General features: G+C 58.1%; 1 protein-coding gene across 3 annotated transcripts in view; it reads left to right on the forward strand.

Annotated features, from left to right (window-relative positions):
• The window catches only part of LRP1 (LDL receptor related protein 1), a 79,344-nt gene that overhangs the window by 28,298 nt on the left and 25,743 nt on the right, over positions 1-25,303 (forward strand). For all 3 annotated transcript variants that reach the window (XM_027106737.1, XM_027106736.1, XM_027106735.1), the window contains 31 exons: positions 81-317; positions 1,775-1,955; positions 2,807-3,029; positions 4,166-4,367; positions 4,698-4,823; positions 6,873-7,013; positions 7,105-7,230; positions 7,655-7,771; positions 8,233-8,313; positions 9,913-10,080; positions 13,477-13,659; positions 14,071-14,271; positions 15,113-15,358; positions 15,568-15,765; positions 17,072-17,276; positions 17,462-17,626; positions 18,221-18,465; positions 18,676-18,807; positions 19,103-19,330; positions 19,584-19,758; positions 19,844-19,938; positions 20,202-20,351; positions 20,473-20,613; positions 20,897-21,031; positions 22,519-22,650; positions 22,910-23,044; positions 23,236-23,365; positions 23,483-23,609; positions 23,970-24,121; positions 24,213-24,337; positions 24,617-24,994. In XM_027106737.1, the coding sequence (XP_026962538.1) occupies positions 81-317; positions 1,775-1,955; positions 2,807-3,029; positions 4,166-4,367; positions 4,698-4,823; positions 6,873-7,013; positions 7,105-7,230; positions 7,655-7,771; positions 8,233-8,313; positions 9,913-10,080; positions 13,477-13,659; positions 14,071-14,271; positions 15,113-15,358; positions 15,568-15,765; positions 17,072-17,276; positions 17,462-17,626; positions 18,221-18,465; positions 18,676-18,807; positions 19,103-19,330; positions 19,584-19,758; positions 19,844-19,938; positions 20,202-20,351; positions 20,473-20,613; positions 20,897-21,031; positions 22,519-22,650; positions 22,910-23,044; positions 23,236-23,365; positions 23,483-23,609; positions 23,970-24,121; positions 24,213-24,337; positions 24,617-24,994 (5,280 nt within the window). The remainder of the gene's footprint in view (positions 1-80; positions 318-1,774; positions 1,956-2,806; positions 3,030-4,165; positions 4,368-4,697; positions 4,824-6,872; positions 7,014-7,104; positions 7,231-7,654; positions 7,772-8,232; positions 8,314-9,912; positions 10,081-13,476; positions 13,660-14,070; positions 14,272-15,112; positions 15,359-15,567; positions 15,766-17,071; positions 17,277-17,461; positions 17,627-18,220; positions 18,466-18,675; positions 18,808-19,102; positions 19,331-19,583; positions 19,759-19,843; positions 19,939-20,201; positions 20,352-20,472; positions 20,614-20,896; positions 21,032-22,518; positions 22,651-22,909; positions 23,045-23,235; positions 23,366-23,482; positions 23,610-23,969; positions 24,122-24,212; positions 24,338-24,616; positions 24,995-25,303) is intronic.

The following is a 25,303-nucleotide window of genomic DNA, read 5'->3' on the forward strand; positions in this document are numbered from 1 at the left end:
TGTGTGTGTGTGTGTGTGTGTGTGTGTGTGTGTGTGTGTGTGTGTGTCTGACTTTGTGCCCCTCCTTGTGCCTGCCTTAGAGCCGGAACACGAGCTATTCCTCGTGTATGGCAAGGGCCGGCCAGGCATCATCCGGGGCATGGATATGGGGGCCAAGGTCCCCGACGAGCACATGATCCCCATCGAGAACCTCATGAACCCCCGGGCCCTGGACTTCCATGCTGAGACCGGCTTCATCTACTTTGCCGACACCACCAGCTACCTCATCGGCCGCCAGAAGATCGATGGCACTGAGCGGGAGACCATCCTGAAGGATGGTAAGGGCCCTAAAGTGGGAGGTGTGTGGATGGGACCCCCAAGGCACGTGCCCACCTGAGGCAGGAAGTGATTGGGGGCCTGGGCACCTCTCTCCTGGTGCCCTTCCAGCGTGGAGAGTCCCCAGCTGACTGGCTAGCTGGGCTGGTTGGCATGGAGATGAGGGGATAGACAGATTGACCCCTGGGTGACCCCCTTCTTGGCTGAGCCGGGAAGAGGCTGGAGGATGGATGGCTAAGGCCGTGTGGGCCGTCCTTGCCAGCCCTTGGGGAAACTCAGGGTCTCTCTGCCGTTGGCTCTGAGCCCCGGAGCTTCACGCAGCGCACAGCCGGGGAGAGGCCTGAGGCTCTGAATCGGCGCAGACACACCGGCACACGTGTGTACACACAGGGTCTGTGCAGCCAGACCTCACGGCCGCCAAGAGCTGCACGCTTACATGTCCTGAGAAAATTGTGTTTTGTGAATGGAATCCAGTTTTTCCCTCTGAGCTGCCCCAGCAGGTCAGCAGTGCACTGTCTTCTGAATATCCATCGGCGTGGAGGCTCTGAGCCTCCGAGCGCTGCACCATGCCTCCCGGGTGTTAGGAGCTCCCAAACCTGCACTCGGGCCCCCAGGACAGGGCTTCCTAACCAGTCAGTCTGGCTGGTGCTGGTTACCACCCCTTGGCCTGCTCTCCATCCCCCACCTCGGCTCAGAGAACCTCAGCCGTCAGCAATCATAAGACTTCGGGGAAATCAAAAGTAACTCCTCATCAGGAAAGGACTGGGGTTCCCTATACCAGGGATGCTATTTAGCTTGAGATGAAGCCTGTGGCTAAGTGAAAAATCACTCCCTAACTTACTCATTTTGTTAGCTTAGGAGTTTTAGGCCTGGGACGTGGCGTCGCACTTGTGCCCAGAGCCACGTGCCTATTGCTTCAGCTGTCTACCCCAGCTCAGGCCCTGACGTGCTTCTCAAGTGAGCCCACGTGTGCCACGTAGGTTTTCTTGCTGCCATGTGCAGCTTTTTTTTTTTTTTTTTTTTTTTGCGGTACGCGGGCCTCTCACTGTTGTGGCCTCTCCTGTTGAGGAGCACAGGCTCCGGACGCGCAGGCTCAGCGGCCACGGCTCACGGGCCCAGCAGCTCCGTGGCATGTGGGATCCTCCCGGACCGGGGCACGAACCCGTGTCCTCTGCATCGGCAGGCGGACTCTCAACCACTGCGCCACCAGGGAAGCCCTGCCATGTGCAGCTTTGAGAGACCCCGACTCAACACAGATGTGGTAGCACAAACGACCTCCCAGGCTCCTTCCTCCAACCTCTCATTCCATCCCATCCCAGCCACCGTCTAGGGCACAGGAGTCTCCCTGCATTCCCCACTAGCCAAGTGCTCCAAGGTGCAGGTATCTTAAGAGCCAGAGGCCGGCAGATTTGAGCCTCCTTTGAGGCTCTCCCTCCTTGCTCCGCCCCGCCCACTGCAGGCATACACAATGTGGAGGGCGTAGCTGTGGACTGGATGGGGGACAATTTGTATTGGACGGATGATGGGCCCAAGAAGACCATCAGTGTGGCCAGGCTGGAGAAGGCTGCTCAGACCCGCAAGACCTTAATCGAGGGCAAAATGACACACCCCAGGGCCATTGTGGTGGATCCGCTCAATGGGTGAGTCCTCCCACCGCCTTGGGAGGGGAGGAGCCAGGGACTGCGTGGGCCTCAGGACTGGGGGATAAGAGAGAGAGTGGACAGGGGAGGGCAGCCGAGCTGGGATGCTTCGGTGAGAATTGGGCTGAAAGGGGAAAAGGTGTCCCCACCTACAGGGCAATGGGAGTGATGCTCTAAACACATACATAGAAATCTGGTCCTGTCACTCCCAGCGGGCCCTCCCCTGGCTCCCCTTGCCCTTATCAGCCCCGGGGTCCTACAGGGTCTGCCTGCAGCTCGTCTGACCTCATCTGCACCTCACATCCTGCATTTGCAAGTTCTGTCCCCACTGCCTGCTGTCTGTTCCTTAAACCAGCGCTCCAGCTCTTCCTACCTCAGGGCTTTTGCTCTTGGAGTTCCTCTGCCTGGGACTCCCAAGTATTTGCATTCACATCTCAGCTCAAATGCCACTTCCTCAGAGAGGCCTTCCCCACCGGCTGCCCGGGCACTCTCCATGCCGTGCCCCTGCTTCGAGTCCCTCCTGACTCCTATCGCTCTGCGTTGTGTGTGACCCTCTCGACTGACTTGTTTCTTGTCTGTGTCCTGGGTGGGACATATCCGTACAAGAGCAGGGGCTTTGGCTGCCTTGGTCTCTGCTGGGTCCTCCAGCGCCAGAACTGTGCCCAGCTCAGTAGGCATTCAACAAATACTTGTTGAATGGAGGAATGAATGAATGAAATATGTGGGCTGAGGGTGAGCAGGGCAGGAAGACCCCCGTGAGGAGCTCTGGGATGCCCGTCTGGATTGGGATCACAGGGGAGGATGTTGATGGCAGGGGTGGCTATGTGGTGCTGACCAGTAGCTGCCCACAGGTGGATGTACTGGACTGACTGGGAGGAGGACCCCAAGGACAGTCGGCGAGGGCGGCTGGAGAGGGCCTGGATGGACGGCTCACACCGAGACATCTTTGTCACCTCCAAGACAGTACTTTGGCCCAATGGGCTGAGCCTGGACATCCCAGCTGGGCGCCTCTACTGGGTGGACGCTTTCTATGATCGCATCGAGACCATCCTGCTCAATGGCACGGACCGGAAGGTGGGCAGGCGTGCGCCTGTGTGTGGGTGTCCGTGTGTGCATTTCTGGACCACATTTCTGTGCGGTGAGGCTGTGTGTCTGAATGTGTGGGCGTCTGTGTGTGTCCGGGCCTGTGTGCTTCACGTGTGTTTACCTGTGAGCCTGCGGGTGTGTCCCTCTGTGTGCTTGTGTGCCTATGTCTTACGTTGTTCGAGGATTCGCTTCTATCAGAGTATCTCTGTGACCATGCACGTGGTCTGTGGGCCTGACCACCTGTGTGAACACCTGAGCATACACATCGTGTGCGCCTCTGCCTGGCTGTGCACATACAGGCAGCACACACTGGCGTGTGCCTGCACTGTGTGCCCCTGTACAGGTGCGAGATGCCTGGAGACAGTGTAGGCGCACGCTCGTTCATTCCGGGGGCTACGTCTTCATTCATGAGCCCCGTGCAAGTCTAGGCGTGTGGACCAAGCTCTTTCATGGTGTGTAAGGCCCTTTATGGTGTGGCCCCTGACCGTCTCTGTGGTCCTCTTTCACCCTCTGCTCCCTGCATCCCGGCACTTGGAACAGCAGCACTAGACAGCTTTCAAGTCCAGCACACGTCAAGGTGCTGCCCTCTTTGCTGCTGCTCATGCAGATTCTTCTGCCTCCACCCAGCTCCTCCTCAGCTGGCACAGCACTCAGGGGCGGGCCACCTCCTCTGGGGTGTCGTCTCCAGACCCCTCTCCGCCGTGGACAGCCTTGTGTGCCTTTCCCGAGACGATAGGCAGCTCCAGCGAAGGGCTCGCGTCTTTTCCATTTCTTAGTGCTACCTTAACAGAGCCTGGCAGATGTGTGGTGGATGAAGAAACGAATGCATGGATCCTGGCTGTCTGCTCACTACTCTGTGTGTGCGCGTGCGTGCGCGCATGCGCCTGTGTTGGAGGGACATGAATGAACACGAATCGGCCCGAGAGAGGACTGCGGGCAAAGCCCCCCGTCAGCGCTCTGCTGGCTTCAGGGCCTGGCACTTCATGGTGTGCACCCCTGGGGGCTTCTAGGCTGATGGCCAGGCCATGGACATATGAGTGTACAGAACACTGACCGCCCCCGGGCCTCCCTGAGGCACCCCCACTTGTCTCCCAGCTCCTTGGTAACCTCTTCTCCATTCCTAGATTGTGTACGAGGGTCCGGAGCTGAACCACGCCTTTGGCCTGTGTCACCACGGCAACTACCTCTTCTGGACCGAGTACCGGAGTGGCAGTGTCTACCGCTTGGAACGGGGCACAGGAGGCACGCCCCCCATCGTGACCCTTCTGCGCAGCGAGCGGCCCCCCATTTTTGAGATCCGCATGTATGATGCCCAGCAGCAGCAAGGTACCCCTGGGCTGGGACTTGGGTCTGGGGTGGGACCTAGATCGGGGGGTGAGGGCACTCCCCAGGGATCCCAGGCTCTAACTTCGGAGACTCTCGAGAAGAGAGGCCCCCACCCCAATTTGACCTTCTGTGTTCCCTATCTCCCCCCTGCCCCATGACTGCATCTCCTCTTCTTCAACCCCTCCGTATTTCCTCTTTCTGTCTCCTCCTTTTAATGCGTCTCCTCCCCCGGCCTCTCATCTCCCCTCTCTGGCCTTTCCTGACCCTGCTGAAACCCATCCCCTGTCCTCCCCGTCCTTCCTCCTCCCACCCGTGACCCCTCCTTCACAGTGGGTACCAACAAATGCCGGGTGAACAATGGCGGCTGCAGCAGCCTGTGCCTGGCCACCCCTGGGAGCCGCCAGTGTGCCTGTGCTGAGGACCAGGTGTTGGACACAGACGGTGTCACTTGTTTGGGTACGAGGGGCCCAGCTGGGGTGGGAGGTGGGGGAGCAGACCCCAGCAGGAGGAGGCCACGGTGTCCCCGTCGGAGATGAAGGAGGCAAAGAGGGCCCTGGGGGCAACAGGAGGTGAGGGATGGGGTGAGAGAAGAAGGCTCTGAGGGCTGGAGGGTGTTTCGGGGTGACCAGGGGGTGGGAGGTTTGGGAAGGCATGAAAATCAGGGAAACCAAGTGAGGAGCAGGACAGCTATGGAAAGAGAAAACCATTAACGTTTTACATTTATTTCCGCATTATTAAAGTTATACAACAATAGTTCAGAATATTGGAAATTAGAGGAGAGAAAAAAAGCCCAATCTCACCAGCAAACACCACTATATTGTTAGCATTGTGGTAAAGGCACACCATCCTTTTTTCCTTAGGTGGGTTTTTACATGGTTGGAATATACTGTATATAAATGTTTTCTGCCCCTTTTGGCTCATATATGTCACAAATTTTCTGTGTTATTATTGCATTATTTTAAATAGCCCCATTTTTAAATAAAAGCGGGTCATGCTCATTGTAAAAATAAATGAACAGTATAGAAAAATACAAAAGAGAAAGTACAAATCATCCCAAATTCCGCCACCCATAGATTGCACCGTTACCATTTCAGTGAACAACCTCCCAATTTCTCTATATATTTACTTTCGCTTAAATGGAATCGTGCTGCACATGCTGTTCTGTTTCCTGCGTTTGTCACTTGACAGTGTGTCATGAATACATCAGCAGAATTTCTAATGGCCAAAATATATTTAATTGGGTAAACATCCCATAATTTACTGAACCATTTCTCTACTGTTGGATGTTTAGGTTGTTTCCAGTTTTTTGTTGTAATCACAGCCAGCATTTATTGAACACGGACTATGTACTACGCATGGTTATAAGCAGTCCTCATGCAGTAACTTATTTACTCCTTAAAATATTCCTGTAGGGAAGGTATCTTTATTACCCCAATTTATAGATGAAGAAATTGAGGCCCAAAGTTAGAGCAGGGGTTTGAACCCGGGAACCCTGACCCAGAGTCTGTTTATTAATCACCTGCTCTGCTATTTCTTATAGCTTCATGCCTTCCCATATTCTGGATGATTTCCTTAGGATAGAATCCCAGAAGTGAAAATGGGTCCGTGGGCCATAGTGTACACCTAAGAGTGAGTGACTGAGGCCAGGTGCAGGGCAAGAGGATTGGTGAAGAGGAGCTTAGAAACTGAGGGGCCAGCATTATGGAAGAGTCACCTGTGTGCACACTGAAATCACCAAGAATAAAGAGGGAGTGATTATGGAGAAAGTGACCCTGAACCAGGAGCTAAAAACCCTTAAGGATGCTGGGGACTAGCCTGGGGTCCTTTGAAGTAGGGGTTCGTATATAGTCTAATAACATGAAAGTCAGTACTGATTTTTCAGAGGAGAGAGAGGGAGAATGGTCTGGAAGCACAGGTGAGGAGCAAGGCGGACACATACAGCCTCCAGGTCCAGTGGTCCTTGGGACCCACAGGATTAGAGGGGGTGAGAGATGGGTCAGAAAGGCATGCACAGAGCAGCGGGGGCCAGGGCCAGGGACTGACATGGGTGTCCTGGGCTTCCTGAGCTTACCCTGTGCAAACACAAAGGACGAAGTGATTTCACCGCTGATAGCCAAAGGCAGGAAAAAGTCCAGGGACCAGAGCAGGGGCCGAGGGTCCTGGAGATGACTTCCAAGGGGCAGTTCATGGAGATGGCAGGGAGGGGCAAGGGGCGGGCTGCTCGGTGGGGACAAAAGGATGGGGGGCTCTAGGCTCTCTTGGAAGCTCCTTTATTTTCAGACCACATTGCGGTACTGGAAGCAGCAGAGCAAACATCACCCTTGTGGCCTGAGAAAGAGTTGCAGTTTCCACCCAGATAATTTCTTCACGAAGAACTATGCACTAGGAAAGATGACTGTGTATATTATTTTAAAATCATAAAACGAGCCAACAGAGGACAGGGGGCTCGGCACCTGTCCATGACCTGGGTCTGACTTTCCCCCTCACGCCTCGTGGTACCCACAGCGAACCCGTCCTACGTGCCCCCACCCCAGTGCCAGCCAGGCGAGTTCGCCTGCTCAAACAGCCGCTGCATCCAGGAACGCTGGAAGTGCGACGGGGACAACGACTGCCTGGACAACAGCGACGAGGCCCCTGCCCTCTGCCGTGAGTCCCTGCTGCACAGCCGGCCCTTGGGCAACAGCTGGAGAGCTGGGAGCCCCTCCCTCCGGCTAACCCCTGACCTCTCCCTCCTCAGATCAGCACACCTGCCCCTCGGACCGGTTCAAGTGCGAGAACAACCGTTGCATCCCCAACCGCTGGCTCTGTGACGGGGACAATGACTGCGGGAACAGCGAAGACGAGTCCAATGCCACTTGCTCAGGTGTGGGAGGGGCGTGACCACACCGGCACCCCTCAGTCACCAGGGCAGGGCAGGCGGGGGAGCCAGGCTTGGGAAGACAGAGGGGCCTCAGGGAGAGACAGGAGCACGGGGCACCCAGGGCAGAGGGGAAGGGAGGACAGGGTTGGCTGGGAGGCCCGTGCTTGCAGGGGACAGAGCACAGCTCTAGGTTGGGGATGACAAGCAAGGCGGATGGATCTTCTCCTTGGAGGACACCAGCGACCCCTCGAGAGACGGGGTGAAGCGTCCGGTGTGAGACCACGTAGGTGATTTTGAATGATGTCTCTAAGAAGAATAGCTTTGAGGTCCTTGGGGAGACTTCCAGAGAGGCAGAGAATAATAGCAAAGCAAGTGAAATTAAAGAGGGGACTCAGCTGTGAGCACTCACGCCCATCCCTGTCCCCAGCTCGCACCTGCCCACCCAACCAGTTCTCCTGTGCCAGTGGCCGCTGCATCCCCATCTCCTGGACGTGCGACCTGGATGACGATTGTGGGGACCGCTCCGATGAGTCAGCCTCGTGTGGTGAGCAAGACAGCAGGAAGGCCAGGCTGGCACGGGGAGGGAGGGCCCACGAGAGCGTGCCCTGGGGCGGGGGTGCTGGAGAGTCCCTGCACCTTAGTACCTGGGTGGCCTTGGGCAAGTTGCTCGACCTCCGTGGGCCCCTGTGAGTTTCATCTGCAGAGTGGGGATAATACTGGCATCCACGTCACAGCACTGATGTAGGGGTTCAGTGAGATCATGCGCGGAGAGCACTCGGCGCGTGGCCTGCGTTTGGTAATTAATTGCTTAAAAAAAAGGATGCTTAGAGGGGTAGGAGTGAATGGGCAGAGTTCCAGGCCAAGGCACCTCCACTTAGCCTTCACTCCCCCATCTGGCTGGGCTGAGGGCTGCCGGTTATGGGGAGGACCCAGCGCCCACCTGCTTGGTGCTGTGATGCTAAATAACCTTGAGGACCCAGCTCAGCTGCTCTTTCTCCCTGACAGCCTATCCCACCTGCTTCCCCCTGACTCAGTTTACCTGCAACAACGGCAGATGCATCAACATCAACTGGAGATGTGACAATGGTAAGAGCTTGTTTCCCTTCACCTGCCCTGATTCCTAGGAAAGCTAGAAGCCACAGCCAGGACCTGGGTGGCAGGTGAAGGGGTTTTAGAATCAAGCCGGGGCCTTCCTCCAGTTCACAGAAGTCCCCCTGGGTTGCCCAGGAGAAATAAGGACAAGCTAGAAACACTGTGGGGGAACCAAGATGGACCCAGGGGATACCCCGCCCATCACCTGTCAGTGCCATTCCTCCCCGGGCAGGGCCTGAGCTGCCCATCCTCTGGCAGAGGCTCAGGGGCCAGGGAGAGATGAGCAAGGAGAGCCCATGCCCAATGCCATTCTCCCTGCAAACCCCGTCTCCTGGGGTCCCTCCAGGCTCTGGCTCCAGACTCGGGAGCCCACCTGGCAGTCAACCCTGGACCAGGTGATGTCAGCCGTGGGGGCCAGTGGACTGTTGTGTCTGTGCCGTCTTGGGGCTCTGGTCGTGTCTGGTGTGGTGTTGTGACGTGTTGCAGCAGTGGCTCGAGCCCTGGCTAATGTGTGTGAGGATGTATTGGGTCAGCCCCATGTTGCCCCTCATCTTTGCCGTGTCTCGTGTGCCAATGGTTGCCTTGGCGGTTTCTGTGTTTCAGAGAAGGATTGTGGGGACGGCTCTGATGAAAAGACCTGTCCTGAGCCTGCCGGTCAGTGCATAGAAGCACATGCACCATCTCCCCTAGAGTCCCAGCTGGCCTTGGGCCTCCTCCCAGGAGCCCCATGCAGCTCCCCACCCCAGGGCTCCTAGGATGTGAAGGAAAAGCAAGGAGAGAAAAGAGAGAGGAAGTGACAGAGGGAGAAAGAAAACAGTGAAAGGGAAAGCAGAGAGGGCAGAAGGAGCCTTTCACAGGAGAGATGACAGAGAGGCGGGGACAAGAAGACCAAGACATGGGGGAAGGAGAGCGTCAGCGATGCAGAGGCAGCTGGAGAAGAGGCAGGAACACAACCCAAGGGGGACGGCCAAACCTGTCTTCTCGGGCGTCTTGAAAATGTGAAGGGAAGTCTGGTGCCCCCCCCTCCACGAGGCCCAGAATGCAGGACGTTGGCTCAGTCACCCTCAGATGCCTTCAGGCGGGGGCCGCCCCCAGCCTTCCCAGCTTCAGGCAGTGCCCCTCATGAGCCGGGAGCCCAGGGCTTGGGGCTGGTGATGCCCACGCTCAGGGCGGGGCCTGATGAACACCTTCCCTCCCCAGCAGAGAGGCCTCACCTATACTCCGCCCACCTTTGTCCCGCCAGAGCCAGAGAAATCCCTGCCTTTCCCCCAAAGCAAGCGGACCCCTGTTCCCACACCCTGCTGAAAGGGGAGAGGAATGAGTCCCAGCCCCAGCCCCAGCCTTCCGAGACTCAGGGAAGGGCCCTTCTGGAGCCCACCCTGCCTCTCTCCCTACCCCCGTCACGTGGGCCATGGTGCATGGTGCAGTCTATGCAGTTTCTGTGTCTTTTCTGTTTTTTATTTTCTCAGTGGGAGGGATGGGGTGGCTCGAGGGTGGGAACGGGGAGGCGGGAGCGGGGGCCCCATGCTGGGGTCATAGAGAAGGCCACTTGCTGACCCCCTGCTCTCCTCTTCCCTTCTTGCCTCCCCCCAGACAACGACTGTGGGGACAACAGTGACGAGGCCGGCTGCAGCCACTCCTGCTCTAGCACCCAGTTCAAGTGCAACAGCGGGCGCTGCATCCCTGAGCACTGGACCTGCGACGGGGACAACGACTGTGGGGACTACAGCGACGAGACCCACGCCAACTGCACCAACCAGGGTGGGCACCTAGGGACCAGTGGGGTGGGGACCAGACCATTCCACCATCCGTCCACCCTCCCCGCTGCGTGTTTCCACCATCGGGGAGCCAGAGATAACCCAGACGTGGCTCTTACCCTTCAGCAGTTTCCAGTCCTGTGGGAGAGGGAGGTTGTCGACAAATCATTGTCACACACTGTTAAGATCTCAGGCTTTGCAGTGGGGTGGCCTTGGGTTTGAGCACCATCTCCGCAGCTTACTATCTGGGTGGCCTCGAGCAAGTTATTTAATCTCCGTGGGCCCCTGTGAGTTTCATCTGCAAGGTGGGGATGATGATAGCACGGGCATCATCGTGTTGATGTGAGGCTTCAGTGAGATGGCACGCGGAAGGCACACAGCTCGTTTTTGGTAGCTGGTAGCATGAAAAAGGGATGCTCAGAGGGGTAGGGGTGAATGAGCACAGTGGGGACCAAAGGAGAGAAGGGTTGGTTCTGTGGGGTCCCCAGTGCCGAGGCCTCCAGGACCTAGCGTCTGTGGGATCCCCCGTGGAGGCGGGGGTTACTGGAAGGCACAGACCTCCTCAAGGGGTGTTGGTTTCTCATCCCTGGCCGATGGTTACCATGGAAGAATGCAGACCCGAGATTGCCCTGACCTCAAGAGAAGTCAGAAATGCAGATTTATATGTGAAATCTACCCATTTTAAAGCACTGGTATATTCGTTTCCTAGAGCTGCTGTAACAAAGTACCACAAACTAAGTAGCTTAAACAACAGAAATGTATTGTCTCACAGTTCTGGAGGCTAGAAGTCCAAGACCCAAATGTTGGCAGGGTTGGTGCCTTCTAAGGGTTATGGAGGAGAGTCTATTCCAGGCTCCTCTCCTAGCTTCTGGCGTTCGACGGCAATCGGCGTTCCTTGGCTTTTGCGTGCTTCACCCCGATCCCTGCCTCCATCTTTCATGGCGTTCTCGCTGGGTGCGTGTCTGTCTCTGTGTCCAGGTTCCCTCTTTATATGAGGACGCAGTCATATTGGATTAGGGCCCACCCTAATGACCTCATCTTAAGTTGATCGTCCGCAAAGGAAGACCTATTTCCGAATAAGGTCATGTTCACAGGTACTGAGTTAGGACTTCAGCATCTTTTTAGGGAGAGCAAATCCACCCATACAACTGGAAATTGATTTGAAAAGTTTTAAAAACATGGCAGACCAAAATCTCTCTGTAGGCCTCATCTGGCCCCTGGACCACCAGTTTACAACCTCTGCCTTGTAGAATTAAGGTGCGCATAGTGGGGACAGTACTGAAAGCACTGAGTACCCACTGCAGGCCCAGCACTAAGAGGCAGGATGGGGAGGGTCTCCCGAGGCCCAGGAAACAGTCACTGACCCTCGAGGGCCGTCTCTGAGAACGGTCGGGTGAGTGGGACGGGTAATAGTGCCTTGGGATTCTGAGAAGAGGACCCCTGGAGCCCCGTGATGTGGTGAGGTGGGAAGAGCTCTCTGCCCCTCACAAGCTGGGCAAACTCGGACAAGTTGCTTCCTCTGAGCCTTGGCTTCCTCCTCTGTGAAGTGAGAGGAGATGTGCGGGGGCCTGGCCCGTGGGAGCAGGGATGTCATGATTGGTAGTTAACCATTGTTAACTATGGTTGTGAGCTGGAATGGTCTGGGACCATTCCGGCGGAGGTGGGATTTAAACTGGGCCCCGAAGAGGGATTAGGCTGTGGGTAAATGGACAAGAGAGAGGGTCTTTTTTTTTTTTTTTTATTTTTATTGGAGTATAGTCGATTTACAATGTTGTGTTAGTTTCAGGTGTACAGCAGAGTGAATCTGCTATACATATACATAGATCCACTCTTTTTTAGATTCTTTTCCCATATACGCCATTACAGAGTATTGATTAGAGTTCCCTGTACTATATAGTAGGTTCTTATTAGTCATCTATTTTACATATAGTAGTGTGTAGGTGTCAATCCCAGTCTTCCATTTTATCCTTCCCCCGCTTACCCCCGGTAACTAGAGGAAGGGTCTTTAGATGGAGGGTGGGAGTGGCCTGGAGCACCCAGCAGTAAGACTTCGAAGGTGAAACTGAGTACTGCTGCAGGGGCCAGTGGGGCTGGGTGGGGCCCCTCAGACTAGAGGGGACAGCAGGGAATGAGGCAGTGCCTGGAGGGGGCAGATTACAACAGCAGGTGAAAGCAGGTCAGGCACTGGGGACCTTCGAAGGATCTCAAAGCTGGAAGGTGATAAGATGTACGAAATGCTTTCAGAAGACAATCCTGGAAGGGCATTAGATTGGAAAGAGGTTCAGGAGCCCTGAGGAAGGAAACTCGGCTCAGAGGTTGCTGCTGAAGTCCAGGCATGAGATGAGCGCGTCGACCGTGCTCCTGGTGGGGCAGGTAGGGGGAGCGACCGTGCTCCTGGTGGGGCAGGTAGGGGGAGCGGGAGTAAGGTGAGGCTCGTGCACAGTCACCTGTGCCTCGGGTGCTGCTTCCGCTCCTTCCCCAGACTCCTGAGTCAGATCTCACCGGAGCAGCCAGTGTGATCCTACAGAACATGTCAGATCTCTCCCCGGCCCTGCCCTCAAGCCTTCACTGGCTCCCTGTACACTTTGAATTCCTGCTGAGCCCCGCTCCATGGCCTGCAGGGCTCCCCCAACCTATCTGACCTGCATTCCTGCCACTCATCTCCTCCTTCACTCTACTCCAACTGTGCAGCCTTAAATATGCCCTGGGCATTTTTCCAATATGCCCTGCAGGGTCCTACCTCAGAGACTTTGCACTAGCTGTTCCCTCTTCCTGGAATGCAACTCCAGTTAATCTCATGGCTCACGTCATTCAGGCCTCGGCTCAAACATCTCCTGCTTAAGGGCCTTTCCTGACTGTCTTGTCTCAAGTAACATCCCATCCTCCCTGACCTTGACCTGGCTTTGTCTGCATAGCCTTGATCACTACCTGCAGTTCCATTCTGGATTTTTGTGTCATGTCTTCACTGTTTCTCTTTCCTGCTAGGACTTCAGCTCCATGAGGGTAAGGACTTTGTCTTGTTCGTGCTGGCACCTGAAACAGTGCCTGGCACACAGTAGTTGCTCAATAAGTGTTTGTGAAGTGAATGAATGAAACGGAGGCTAGGCTACGGTGGGGGCATTTGAGCTCTGGCTTATTAGCAAATTGCTTATCCAGTCAAGCTCTCGTGTGTAAAATAGGGAGATTAGACGAGATGATTTCTGAGTCCTGGAAGGTGTAATAGCCCTGACTCTGAGTTAGCGCTTTCGAGGGGTGTCAGCAGGACTCAGAGAACTCTCCGTCCCTGCCTCAGCTCATAGCCCCAGGCTGGGTGTAGCAGGAGGGGGTTGAGAAGGTAGAGATGGGAACAGCTGACCTGGAGCCCTCAACCCCCCCGTGCCCTCCACCTGTCCCCCTGCAGCCACAAGGCCTCCTGGCGGCTGCCACAATGATGAGTTCCAGTGCCGGCTGGATGGTCTGTGCATCCCCCTGCGGTGGCGCTGCGATGGGGACACTGACTGCATGGACTCCAGTGACGAGAAGAGCTGTGAGGGAGTGACCCACGTCTGTGACCCCAATGTCAAGTTTGGCTGCAAAGACTCTGGTAAAAAGGACTGAAGGGAAACAACGTGGACAGGAGGAGACCCTGTTGAGAGCAGAGCAGTGGCAAGGGAGACAGCACTGTACTGTGAGGAGTGGGGTGGGGACACTGTGAGGCAAAAGGCTGCACAGAAAAAGCTTGTGATTGATGCAGGGGGGAAGGTATGCAGGGGCCAGGGCCTGCCCTAAGGGCCCTGGGAACCAAAACCCTCAGCAGTGTTGAGCTTCGCCACCTCCTACAGATTCCTACCTTCTTTGTTGCCCATGTGAATTTGACAGAAAAAGCCTCAAGGTTCCTAGTGGACCCCAAAGCCTTGTAGTCGTGACCCTGTGAGAGAAGCCCACTGGGTCTGGGAAGAAGGGCAGAGAGCCCTGCTGCCCAGGCCCGGCCCCTCATGCTCTACCCATCCCCCAGCGCGGTGTATCAGCAAAGCATGGGTGTGTGACGGCGACAGCGACTGTGAGGATAACTCGGATGAGGAGAACTGTGAGTCCCTGGCCTGCAGGCCACCCTCACACCCCTGTGCCAACAACACCTCGGTCTGCCTGCCCCCTGACAAGCTGTGTGATGGCAACGACGACTGTGGAGATGGCTCGGATGAGGGAGAGCTCTGCGGTGAGGCCTGGGCCTATGAGAGGCCCCAGCAGAGGAGTGGGCAGGGGGGCTGGATAAGGAGTCTGGGCCAGGCCAGGGCAGTGGAACAGGACGAGCTCTGTGGGGAGAGGGCTCAGACTGGAAAAGGGCAGCTGTGGCAGCTGGGCAAGTAGTACCCAGAGCAATTAACAAAAACGCGTGTCGATTCAGGACTCACTTTGCCAAGAGGCTGTGCTAAGCGTCACACTGTTATAGCATTTAGTCCATAAAGGAGCCCTGTGAGGCAGATACGATCCTCACCCCCATCTTACAGATGAGAAAACTGAGGCTCAGAGAGGTTAAATAACTGGCCCAAGGTCACACCGCTCGTGAAGTGCTGTGGAGACAGTGCAGCGCAGCCCCACCCCGCAGGCGCAGCCCACTCAGCCACGGCTCCTGCTGCAGAGCAGTGCAGAGCGGCCTTATCTCCTCTGAGCCAAGCAGAGTCAGGTTCTCGGAGGAGAAGAGTAGGAGATAAGGACTGGCCCTGAGAACTGCTGACGGGTCATCCTTCAGGGCTGGCAGGTCCCAGGGCGTGTCAGAGGACCCAGACCAGGACACTCCCTACCACAATCCCCCAAAATCACACCTACATCAGGAGAGAGAGAGAGGAAAGGGGACCCTCCCAGAAAGAGGCGAAAGGCTGGGGCCCCCACGGTGGGCTCAAGACGGGGCAGGGAAATAGAGGCCAGAGAGAGATGCAGCCACAGTGGAGGGGTGCTCCTCAGGGGAAGGAGAGGGTTGGTCCTACGTGGTGGGCGCCAGGGTCCTGCCTCCTTCCAGATCCTGACCCTGGTCCTGTCCCTCGCTCCCCACCCCGCAGACCAGTGCTCTCTGAATAACGGTGGCTGCAGCCACAACTGCTCGGTGGCACCTGGCGAAGGCATAGTGTGCTCGTGCCCTCTGGGCATGGAGCTGGGCCCTGACAACCACACGTGCCAGATCCAGAGCTACTGTGCCAAGCACCTCAAGTGCAGCCAGAAGTGCGACCAGAACAAGTTCAGTGTGAAGTGCTCCTGCTACGAGGGCTGGGTGCTGGAGCCGGACGGCGAGAGCTGCCGCAGCCTGGGTGAGACGCGGGTCGGGGTGGCCGGGCAGCTGGGCAGGCCGGGCAGGCCCCTGAGCTGCAGTAGTCTGGACTCGGGCGGCCGAATGCCAGAGGCTGAGGTTTCCATCCAGGCCCTGTGCCAGGGCCCATGGAGAGAGACCCTGCCTGCCCCTGGACAGGGTGGCTCGGAGGCAACAGGCCCCTTGTGACCCTATCACACTCCTCCCCAGACCCTTTCAAGCCGTTTATCATCTTCTCCAACCGCCATGAGATCCGGCGCATCGACCTTCACAAAGGGGACTACAGCGTCCTGGTGCCCGGCCTGCGCAACACCATCGCCCTGGACTTCCACCTCAGCCAGAGCGCCCTCTACTGGACCGACGTGGTGGAGGACAAGATCTACCGCGGGAAGCTGCTGGACAACGGAGGTGACCACCGCCTGCCCAGGACCGACGCAAGGCCCAGTGCACCCAGACCGGGCCCTTGGGCACTCAGAACCATGGGACCAGATGCAGGCTGCCAGGAGCAGAGGCCCTTAGCTCCCCTGTCCCCCACACTCTTGTTAATTGGGTTAGATTTTGCTGTGGGTCTCAGTGCCTGACGCCCCGTAATTATTGTCAGCAGAGCTGCCAGACTGATAATTAACAAAATGATCAGCCTTTCTTTGAAACGGCCAGAATTGCAGGCTTGCAAGAAAAAAGTCATTTAGGGGTGGGGTACCTGAACCCTGCCTGCTGTCCCAAGGCGGCCTGACCCATCACAGATTTCCTGCACTGATAATACACATTCCTAGGACTTCCCTGGCGGTCCAGTGGTTAAGACTCCACGCTTCCACTGCAGGGGGCACAGGTTTGATCCCTGGTCGGGGAACTAAGATCCCGCATGCCCCTCGGCGCGGCCAAAACAAAAAACCAAAAAAACCCACATTCCTGAGCCCCTGCTACACACACCGGGCCCAGGGGAGACAGCAGGGAGCAAACGGGCCAAAATGTCTGCCCTCATGGAGCTTACACACCAGTGGGAACGTCAGATATAAACACAGCAAATGAGTACAACACGGACTGTGACAGAGCAGGTAGCACTGTGGATAAAAAGAAAGGAGGCAAGGTGGGTAGGGAGAATGGGGGTGGCATTTGAATAGGATGGTCAAGGAAGGCCCCCTGAGAAGCTGACGTCTGAGCAAAGACTTAAAAGAAGCACAGTTTACTAGAGGAGTTGGTATTGTTTGTCATAGAGAAACCCTGGAACCATCTCAAATATCCATCAACAAGAGAATGGCTTAGTAGACTGTGAAAATGTCCACACTATGTAATGGTTTCTAAATTAATGACATATATATACATATATATGTACACACATATATGTATATAAAACCATTGAAAAACCTCTAGAAAGTTCTGTCTGCCTCATATTGGGTCTAGGTCTGTTCCCCAAAGCCCTCACCCTCTGCTCTGACCTCCTACCAGGGATTAGCCCTTCAGAGAGTTGCAGGCAGAAGATAGCTGCCACTTCCCCTTCTCCAGTGTTCTAGAAGCCAGGCTTCTACTTGACCTCCTGGGGCAGGGGGCCCGGGTGAGGAGAGCGGGGGCTCTGGGAACCCCAGTCAAATCTGGAGCACACCAGAGGTGTTTGCGGAGGTGTCAGGGTTGAGGGTGGGCCATCCAGGGTTCCTAGGATATCGTGAATTCACCCCACCCCAGGCGATTCTAACCTCCTGCAACCTCTCTTCTCCAGCCCTGACCAGTTTCGAGGTGGTGATTCAGTACGGCCTAGCCACACCCGAGGGCCTGGCTGTAGACTGGATTGCAGGCAACATCTACTGGGTGGAGAGTAACCTGGACCAGATTGAGGTGGCCAAGCTGGATGGGACCCTGCGGACCACGCTGCTGGCCGGTGACATTGAGCACCCAAGGGCGATTGCACTGGATCCCCGGGATGGGTGAGGACCCCGCCCAGCCCTGTTCTGGCCTCATGACCCCCCTGAAGCCTCGTTCGGCCGGGCCGGGCCAGGCGTAGCTGCCTCCTCAATGCTATTTGCTCCCTCCGGCCTTCACCAAGGATCCTAGCAGAGCCCCTTCCCCGGGCCTCGACCTTGGCCATCCTGACCCCCTCCCCGCTCCCCAGGATCTTGTTTTGGACGGACTGGGATGCCAGCCTGCCCCGCATCGAGGCAGCCTCCATGAGTGGGGCCGGGCGCCGTACCATCCACCGGGAGACGGGCTCTGGGGGCTGGCCCAACGGGCTCACCGTGGACTACCTGGAGAAGCGCATCCTCTGGATCGACGCCAGGTCGGCACCAGCGCCTCGTCCCGGAGGCCTCCATCCTCCCCTCCTCCTCAGGGACAGGGTGGAGCCAAGGGTCCCGGGACCTGGCAGCCATGAGGGTGGTGAGAAGGCCCGGGGGAGCTGGAGCCAGAGCCACACGGCCAAGGGCCCAGGAAGAGGACTGAGTGAGAGGAGAGTCTGGGCTGGGGAAGAGGTGCAGATGGAAGAGGGTAGAGGCAGGGCTGCCCCCTGCACGGGAGTGCCCGCCGAGGGCCGAAGTGCAACGCCATCCTCACTCACACGTCTGTGTGCTCTCCTAGGGGCTCTGTCTGCTCAGGGAGAGGGGAGACTTTTTCTAGGTGGTGTCCCCAAAGGGGGCCCCTTTTTCTAGTCTTCACCACAGCCCTGTGTGCTAACAGCAGCCCTGGGGAGAAGCAAGCTGAAAGACCTGGGTCAGGGGAATTGGGGTCAGAGCTGGGATCCCAGACCTCGAGCCACGTGGTTCCTGCTCCACAGGGTGCCGTGGGCTGGGGCATGGAGGGTGGGAGCCCCAGGCCACGTGCCCCGAGGTCTGAGGTCCCCACCCGGCTCCTCACTCTGCCCCGACCACGCTCTCAGGTCAGACGCCATTTACTCAGCCCGTTACGACGGCTCCGGTCACATGGAGGTGCTTCGGGGACACGAGTTCCTGTCGCACCCGTTTGCAGTGACACTGTATGGTGGCGAGGTGTACTGGACGGACTGGCGGACAAACACGCTGGCCAAGGCCAACAAGTGGACCGGCCACAATGTCACCGTGGTACAGAGGACCAATACCCAGCCCTTCGACCTGCAGGTGTATCACCCCTCCCGGCAGCCCATGGGTAAGGGACCAGAAAGGAGCCAGCAGCCTCTGTAGAAGCTTCCAGGAGAGGAGGGGTCTGTGCTGGGGCGGTGGGGGTGAGCCAGCCTGCTGACAGAGGCGGGTCTGGCAGCAGCGATGCTGGGACAGGAAGGGGAGTGGAGAGGGTGAAGGCCAGGTGAGCAGGGCCGGTAGCGTCACTGGGTGCTCTTGCTTTCCCCTGCCCTCCCAGCTCCCAACCCCTGTGAGGCCAATGGGGGCCGGGGCCCCTGCTCCCACCTGTGCCTCATCAACTACAACCGGACGGTTTCCTGCGCCTGCCCGCACCTCATGAAGCTCCACAGGGACAACACCACCTGCTATGGTAGGAGGCCCCCCCTCCAGAGCTGGGGTAAACCAAGGCTGAAGGGGAAAGGGTCAGGTACCCAAGCTCCAGGTTCTAGTGAAGGTCGGCAGTCTCAGCTGGGAGCATCCTGAACGGAGAGGCTCCAGAGGCAGCTGCTGTAGGAAGAGGCTGGCACTCTGGCAGGAGGGTTATGCCCAACAGGGTCTCCCCGATAGCCAAGGGCCAGCAGCAAACAGAAGGAGCCAGGATAATCCGGGGGGTGGGAAGCGTGGAGGCAGGGGGCCGCCGTCAGTGACCTGCCCCGTGCCCACAGAGTTTAAGAAGTTCCTGCTGTACGCACGTCAGATGGAGATCCGGGGCGTGGACCTGGACGCCCCCTACTACAACTACATCATCTCCTTCACGGTGCCTGATATCGACAACGTCACGGTGCTGGACTACGACGCCCGAGAGCAGCGCGTTTACTGGTCCGACGTGCGGACCCAGGCCATCAAGCGGGCCTTCATCAACGGCACAGGCGTGGAGACGGTTGTCTCTGCAGGTTCTGTCCTGGCCCTGGGACCCCTACTGGGCATGGGTACCCCCCAACCCCGCCCTCGCTCCCAACCCTGGTCCCAGCCCCACTCCCTGGTCCCCTTGGTCCTGATGTTCCTTCTCCAAATTCTTTTCCCTCTCTGGCTCCAGTCCTGGTTTCGTGATCCCTGTTCCCCCAGAAACCAGTCTGGCCCCTCCCTGCGAGCCTCCTGACCTGTGTCCTGAAAACACCCAATCACAACTCCCCACTGTGTCCGCAGACTTGCCAAATGCCCATGGGCTGGCTGTCGACTGGGTGTCCCGAAACCTGTTCTGGACAAGCTATGACACCAACAAGAAGCAGATCAACGTGGCCCGGCTGGACGGCTCCTTCAAGAACGCGGTGGTGCAGGGCTTGGAGCAGCCCCACGGCCTGGTTGTCCACCCGCTGCGTGGGTAGGTCCAGGGCCCAGGGTTGAGGAGCATGGGGTGTGGGGTGGGGGAAAAGAGGACTCTGACCCTCCCCTCCTGGCGCCCCCAGGAAGCTCTACTGGACGGACGGTGACAACATCAGCATGGCCAACATGGACGGCAGCAACCGCACCCTGCTCTTCAGTGGCCAGAGGGGCCCAGTGGGTACGAGCTCACCCTGCTGCCCTGCAGCCCTGCCTCCCCTAATTCCTCCACCAGGAGATGCTCTCAGGGTTCTCCCCAGTTGTCGCTCCATCTCCCCAAACTTCTGGCTTAGTACTTGCCCTCACCACCCTCCTCCCAAAACCACACACATACTCTGTACCTCACTCTGTATCCCCAGACATGAGAGGCCCAGCTGGGTCAGGCTCCTGGATTCCGGCCCTGGTGCCGTGCTCTCTGGCAGTGACACCCCCCTCCTCTTCCAGGCCTGGCTATCGACTTCCCTGAAAGCAAACTCTACTGGATCAGCTCCAAGAACCATACCATCAACCGCTGCAACCTGGACGGGAGTGGGCTAGAGGTCATCGACGCCATGCGGAACCAGCTGGGCAAGGCCACCGCCCTGGCCATCATGGGTGAGGGCCACTGGGTGGGAGCAGGGACCAGAGCAGAGCAGGCGGGCCAGACGGGCCAGGAGACAGGGCTGGCCTGGGGGCGGGGCCTTCCCCAGGGTCTCATCCCCTCCTGCCACCACAGGGGACAAGCTGTGGTGGGCAGATCAGGTGTCAGAGAAGATGGGCACGTGCAACAAGGCCGACGGCTCGGGCTCCGTGGTCCTGCGGAACAGCACCACCCTGGTGATGCACATGAAGGTCTACGATGAGAGCATCCAGCTGGGTGAGGCGGGGGCGAGGGGCAGGGGCAGTGGGATGGGGGTCACAGAGGTTGGGGCTGTGGCCAGGAGGGGCTGCGGGAACCCCTGGGCAAGTAAGCAAATGGGAGTGAAAATGGGTTAGGCTCTGCTCACCACCCAAGGGCCAGGGGCCCTGCAGGACAGAAGACCTGAGAGCTGGGTTGGGTGGTGACCCCCACAGGGTCCAGGGTAAAGAGGTGTGAGCCTGACGCCGCGGTCCCGAGGAGAGCCACTGACCCTTTCTCTCTGCCTCCCACCTGACCCCAGACCACGAGGGCACCAACCCCTGCAGCATCAACAACGGCGACTGCTCCCAGCTCTGCCTGCCCACGTCGGAGTCCACCCGCTCCTGCATGTGCACAGCTGGCTACAGCCTCCGGAGTGGCCAGCAGGCCTGCGAGGGTCAGTGCCCCTGCCCCTGCTCCCCACCTTGACCCTGGTCCCCAACCCACCCCGACCCTTCCTACTCTACAGCCCACCTTCCTCTTCTCACCTTGGGGACAGGACCGAGTTCATCGTGTATTGAGTGTTCTCTGGGTTAGATGCTTAGTCAGCACCCCCTGTGCTGCCTGCCGTGGAGGAAGCCAGGGGGCAGAAGCCCCTGTCCCTGTGCTCTGCAGCCTTAACCAGGAGGGGCGGCCAGTGTGAAGTGGCTCTGACTTCAGTAGGATTTTGGAGAAACAGACATCGGAGGGGGAGCCAGGGCCACTTCACGCCAGAGGTGTGCTGGCCGCTGGGTTTTATAGGGCACGAAGGATTTGAGTGTGTGGTTTGAAGAAGGGACGATACGCAAGGCAAGGGGTCCAGAGCAATAGGAGGGGGTGTGCAGGGCCCTGGGGTGCCAACCCGCATGGCGCAGGGTGTGGGGAGCTGTGGGTGAGGCTGTGGGGTAGGCGGGGCTCCACAGGTTCTCAGCCAGGAGCACCTGGAAGGTGGTGTTTGGGGCAGATTAACCTGGCGGCAGAGAGCCGGCTGAGTGGGGGAGGGAGAAACCAAGGCAGTCAGACCAGTCAGGGGGCTGTTGGCCTGGGCTAGGGCTTAGCAGCTGGATTGAAGAGAAGGGATGAAGCTCAGAGACGTTTCACAAGAACTTGCCGCCTGATTTACAAGCCTGCCCCAGGACAGCATTTCCCGAAGTGCACTCCTGGGAACCTCCCGCTTTGATGGGATAGATGTTATAGAAAGAAACACTGGGTTGGACAAAGTTTAAGTGTTTTTCTGCTGCACAATTTCTCAGAGCCTTGAATAGGCTCATCTGCACAGAAGTTTTCACGGGACGACTCTAGTGTTTGCGGTCTCCCCAAACTCGCTCGACCATGAGTCCTTTTTTGCAGGGAGCCTGAGCAACCAGGACCCATTTAGGGGATTCATTTGAGGACAGGCTGTGTGAGGGGATAAAGGCAAGGGAGGATTCTAGGGTGCATGGAGAGTGGCTCCTGGTAAGAAATGGGAAACTGGGAAGGAGACTGGCTCAGGAGCGAGGTGTCAGAGACAGGGGTGTGACACAGACCAGATGGATGAGAACAAAGAGGAAATTAAGGTGGAAACCTAGAGTTGGGTATTGTCCTCCCCAGATTCTCCCTAACACCTTTGGGGGTGCAGGGCTGTGTGGATTGAAGTGGGACTGGAGGGCAGAGCGCAGAGAGAAAACCAGGTCTCTGCTGCCCTCTAGTGGGAACTATAGGTCTCACAGGTGGTTCCCCAGAGCTGCATGCTCCCTTGCTCTCTCCCAGCCAGGTGACCTCCCTGCCCAAGCCCCCAGGCTAGAGTATGTGTTGAGGGGGGAGGTGTGATGGCTGGGAGAAGGTATCAAAAGGGTTCGAGGGTGACAGAAGCCAAGCTTAAGGGGTGTCAGCAAAGCCTATGCCCAAAGTGTCCTTGTGTTGCAGGTGTGGGCTCCTTTCTCCTGTACTCTGTGCATGAGGGAATCCGGGGAATCCCCCTGGATCCCAACGACAAGTCAGACGCCCTGGTCCCAGTGTCGGGGACCTCCCTGGCTGTTGGCATCGACTTCCATGCTGGTGAGACATTTGGTGGCAGGAGGGGGTGGGACATGACCTTCCCTTTGGGGTGGTGTGCTCTGGGGCTCCAGGGAGAGGCTGCCTGACCGCAGCTGGAAGGGACGACGCTTACCACAGCTGCCCCTGCCCCGCTATGTCCGCTTCCAAGTCCCGGGTCCCCCCAGCTCTCAGTCGCCTCTATCCTTACCCCTCGTGATTTTGACCTCCCACCTTCCCCCTACCTTGCTGAGAGTCCCCATGTTGGCTCCTCCACCTCCAGAAAATGACACCATTTACTGGGTGGACATGGGCCTAAGTACCATCAGCCGGGCTAAGCGAGACCAGACGTGGCGTGAGGACGTGGTGACCAATGGCATTGGCCGCGTGGAGGGCATCGCAGTGGACTGGATCGCAGGTGAGTTGCGGAAGGGCTGAGGGGCTGCAGGTGAGGCAGAGGACTGGGGAAGTGGGATCTCAGAAGGAAGGTTCTGAGGAGAAGGGGTAGGCAGGAACAGATGGGGAGAAGCAGGGGTATCAGGGGGCTGGAGGGAACCAGGTACCTCCATCCCCAGCCGACCCCTGAGCTCCCCCTTACTCCCTCCTCAGGCAACATCTACTGGACAGACCAGGGCTTTGACGTCATCGAGGTCGCCAGGCTCAATGGTTCTTTCCGCTACGTGGTCATCTCCCAGGGTCTGGACAAGCCCCGGGCAATCACTGTCCACCCGGAGAAGGGGTGAGGAGCTGGACAGGCTGACCACTCCTGGCTCTGGCCTGGCCTGGTCCCTCTGGCCACAGGCCCCCTCTCCTCCATGTTCTGGGGACTGACCCCCCTCTTCCGCCTCCACCCCAGGTACTTGTTCTGGACCGAGTGGGGCCAGTATCCGCGTATTGAGCGGTCTCGCCTGGACGGCGCTGAGCGAGTGGTGCTGGTTAACGTCAGCATCAGCTGGCCCAACGGCATTTCAGTGGACTATCAGGTTTGGATGCAGGCTTGGCCCTGGGGCCGATGGGATGGACCCCGTACTCTGAGGGGCAGTTCCCCTTACCCTGTGCCCTGCTCCCCACTGAGTCTCATATGATGTGCCCATTGGTGGGTAGATGCGGACCCAAGGAGTCGTGGGGTCCTCTGGCCCAGCGCCCCACCCAGAGTAGGATTCCACCACCCCAGAAATGGCGGAGGGGGTCACTCAGAAGCGGGCACTGGAAGAATGCCGAGAGGTCGGCATGTCGGCATTTCAGGGAGCGGGAAGATGTGGAGGAAGGAGGGGAAAGACGAGAGAGGCAGGAGTGAGTGGGACGTGGGGTCTGGCAGTGAAGCGGGTGCCTCCGGCCCGCAGGATGGGAAGCTATACTGGTGCGACGCCCGGACCGACAAGATCGAGCGGATCGACCTGGAGACGGGCGAGGACCGTGAGGTAGTTCTGTCCAGCAACAACATGGACATGTTCTCGGTGTCCGTGTTTGAGGAGTTCATCTACTGGAGTGACAGGTGGGCCACTGTCCTGGCCTTCCCCTGGGCCGTCCGTCCCCTCCCCCCGGCCTCGGATGACATCCTGCTTGTGGTCCTTACCTTCCCCCAGGACTCACGCCAACGGCTCCATCAAGCGTGGGAGCAAGGACAACGCCACAGACTCCGTGCCCCTGCGAACGGGCATCGGCGTCCAGCTCAAAGACATCAAAGTCTTCAACCGGGACCGACAGAAAGGTGAGGCTGGGGCTCCGGGCTGGGCAGGAGAGGCCGGAGGGCCCCACCTGGGAGCCCAGAGTGAGAAGGGCTGGGAGAGAACTTAGACCCACAGGGCACCCTCTAGGGTCCCACGAGGCTGAGGAGTTGAGCACAGGGGCCTGGAGGGTTGTCTGAACTGGGGATACCGAGGCAGAGCCGGGCGCCAACCAGCGTTTCCACCTCGGCTGAGATGACAGAGGCACCAAGGTGGCCCTGCCCTCTGTAACCTCCGCCTTCCCGGTATCCCCCCACCCCCAGGCACCAATGTGTGTGCGGTGGCCAACGGCGGGTGCCAGCAGCTGTGCCTGTACCGGGGGGGCGGGCAGCGGGCCTGCGCCTGCGCCCACGGGATGCTGGCTGAAGATGGGGCGTCGTGCCGCGAGTACGCGGGCTACCTGCTCTACTCGGAGCGCACCATCCTCAAGAGCATCCACCTGTCGGATGAGCGCAACCTCAACGCGCCGGTGCAGCCCTTCGAGGACCCTGAGCACATGAAGAACGTCATCGCTCTGGCCTTCGACTACCGAGCGGGCACCTCCCCGGGCACCCCCAACCGCATCTTCTTCAGCGACATCCACTTTGGGAACATCCAGCAGATCAATGACGATGGCTCGGGCAGGACCACCATTGTGGAGAGTGAGCCCAGACTTCCATTCTTCCCAGCAAGTGGAGGCGGGGGAGTGCAGGGAGGGTCAGCACAGACTCAGGGTAGAGAAGCCACAGACACCAGCCAGCCCACCCCTGCCCCGGATCGGAATCCCGCCTGCCTCGGTGTCCCTGACATACGGCCACTGAATCACACAGCACCCATTGCAGTTCCTTGAAAGTCTCTCCTCAACTGGAGGCAGAGTTGGCCCCCTCTGGTCCTGGTTCTGCCCCCAGGCTACACAGAATAAGTGGAAACTCTCCCCTGTGTGTCCGCTGCTCACAGAACAGGCTGCAGAG

The sequence above is a fragment of the Aethalodelphis obliquidens genome, unplaced genomic scaffold (genome assembly GCF_003676395.1).
Source record: "Aethalodelphis obliquidens isolate GAN/ISIS:26980383/991018 unplaced genomic scaffold, ASM367639v1 scaffold8, whole genome shotgun sequence".
In the NCBI taxonomy this organism is placed as follows: domain Eukaryota; kingdom Metazoa; phylum Chordata; class Mammalia; order Artiodactyla; family Delphinidae; genus Aethalodelphis; species Aethalodelphis obliquidens.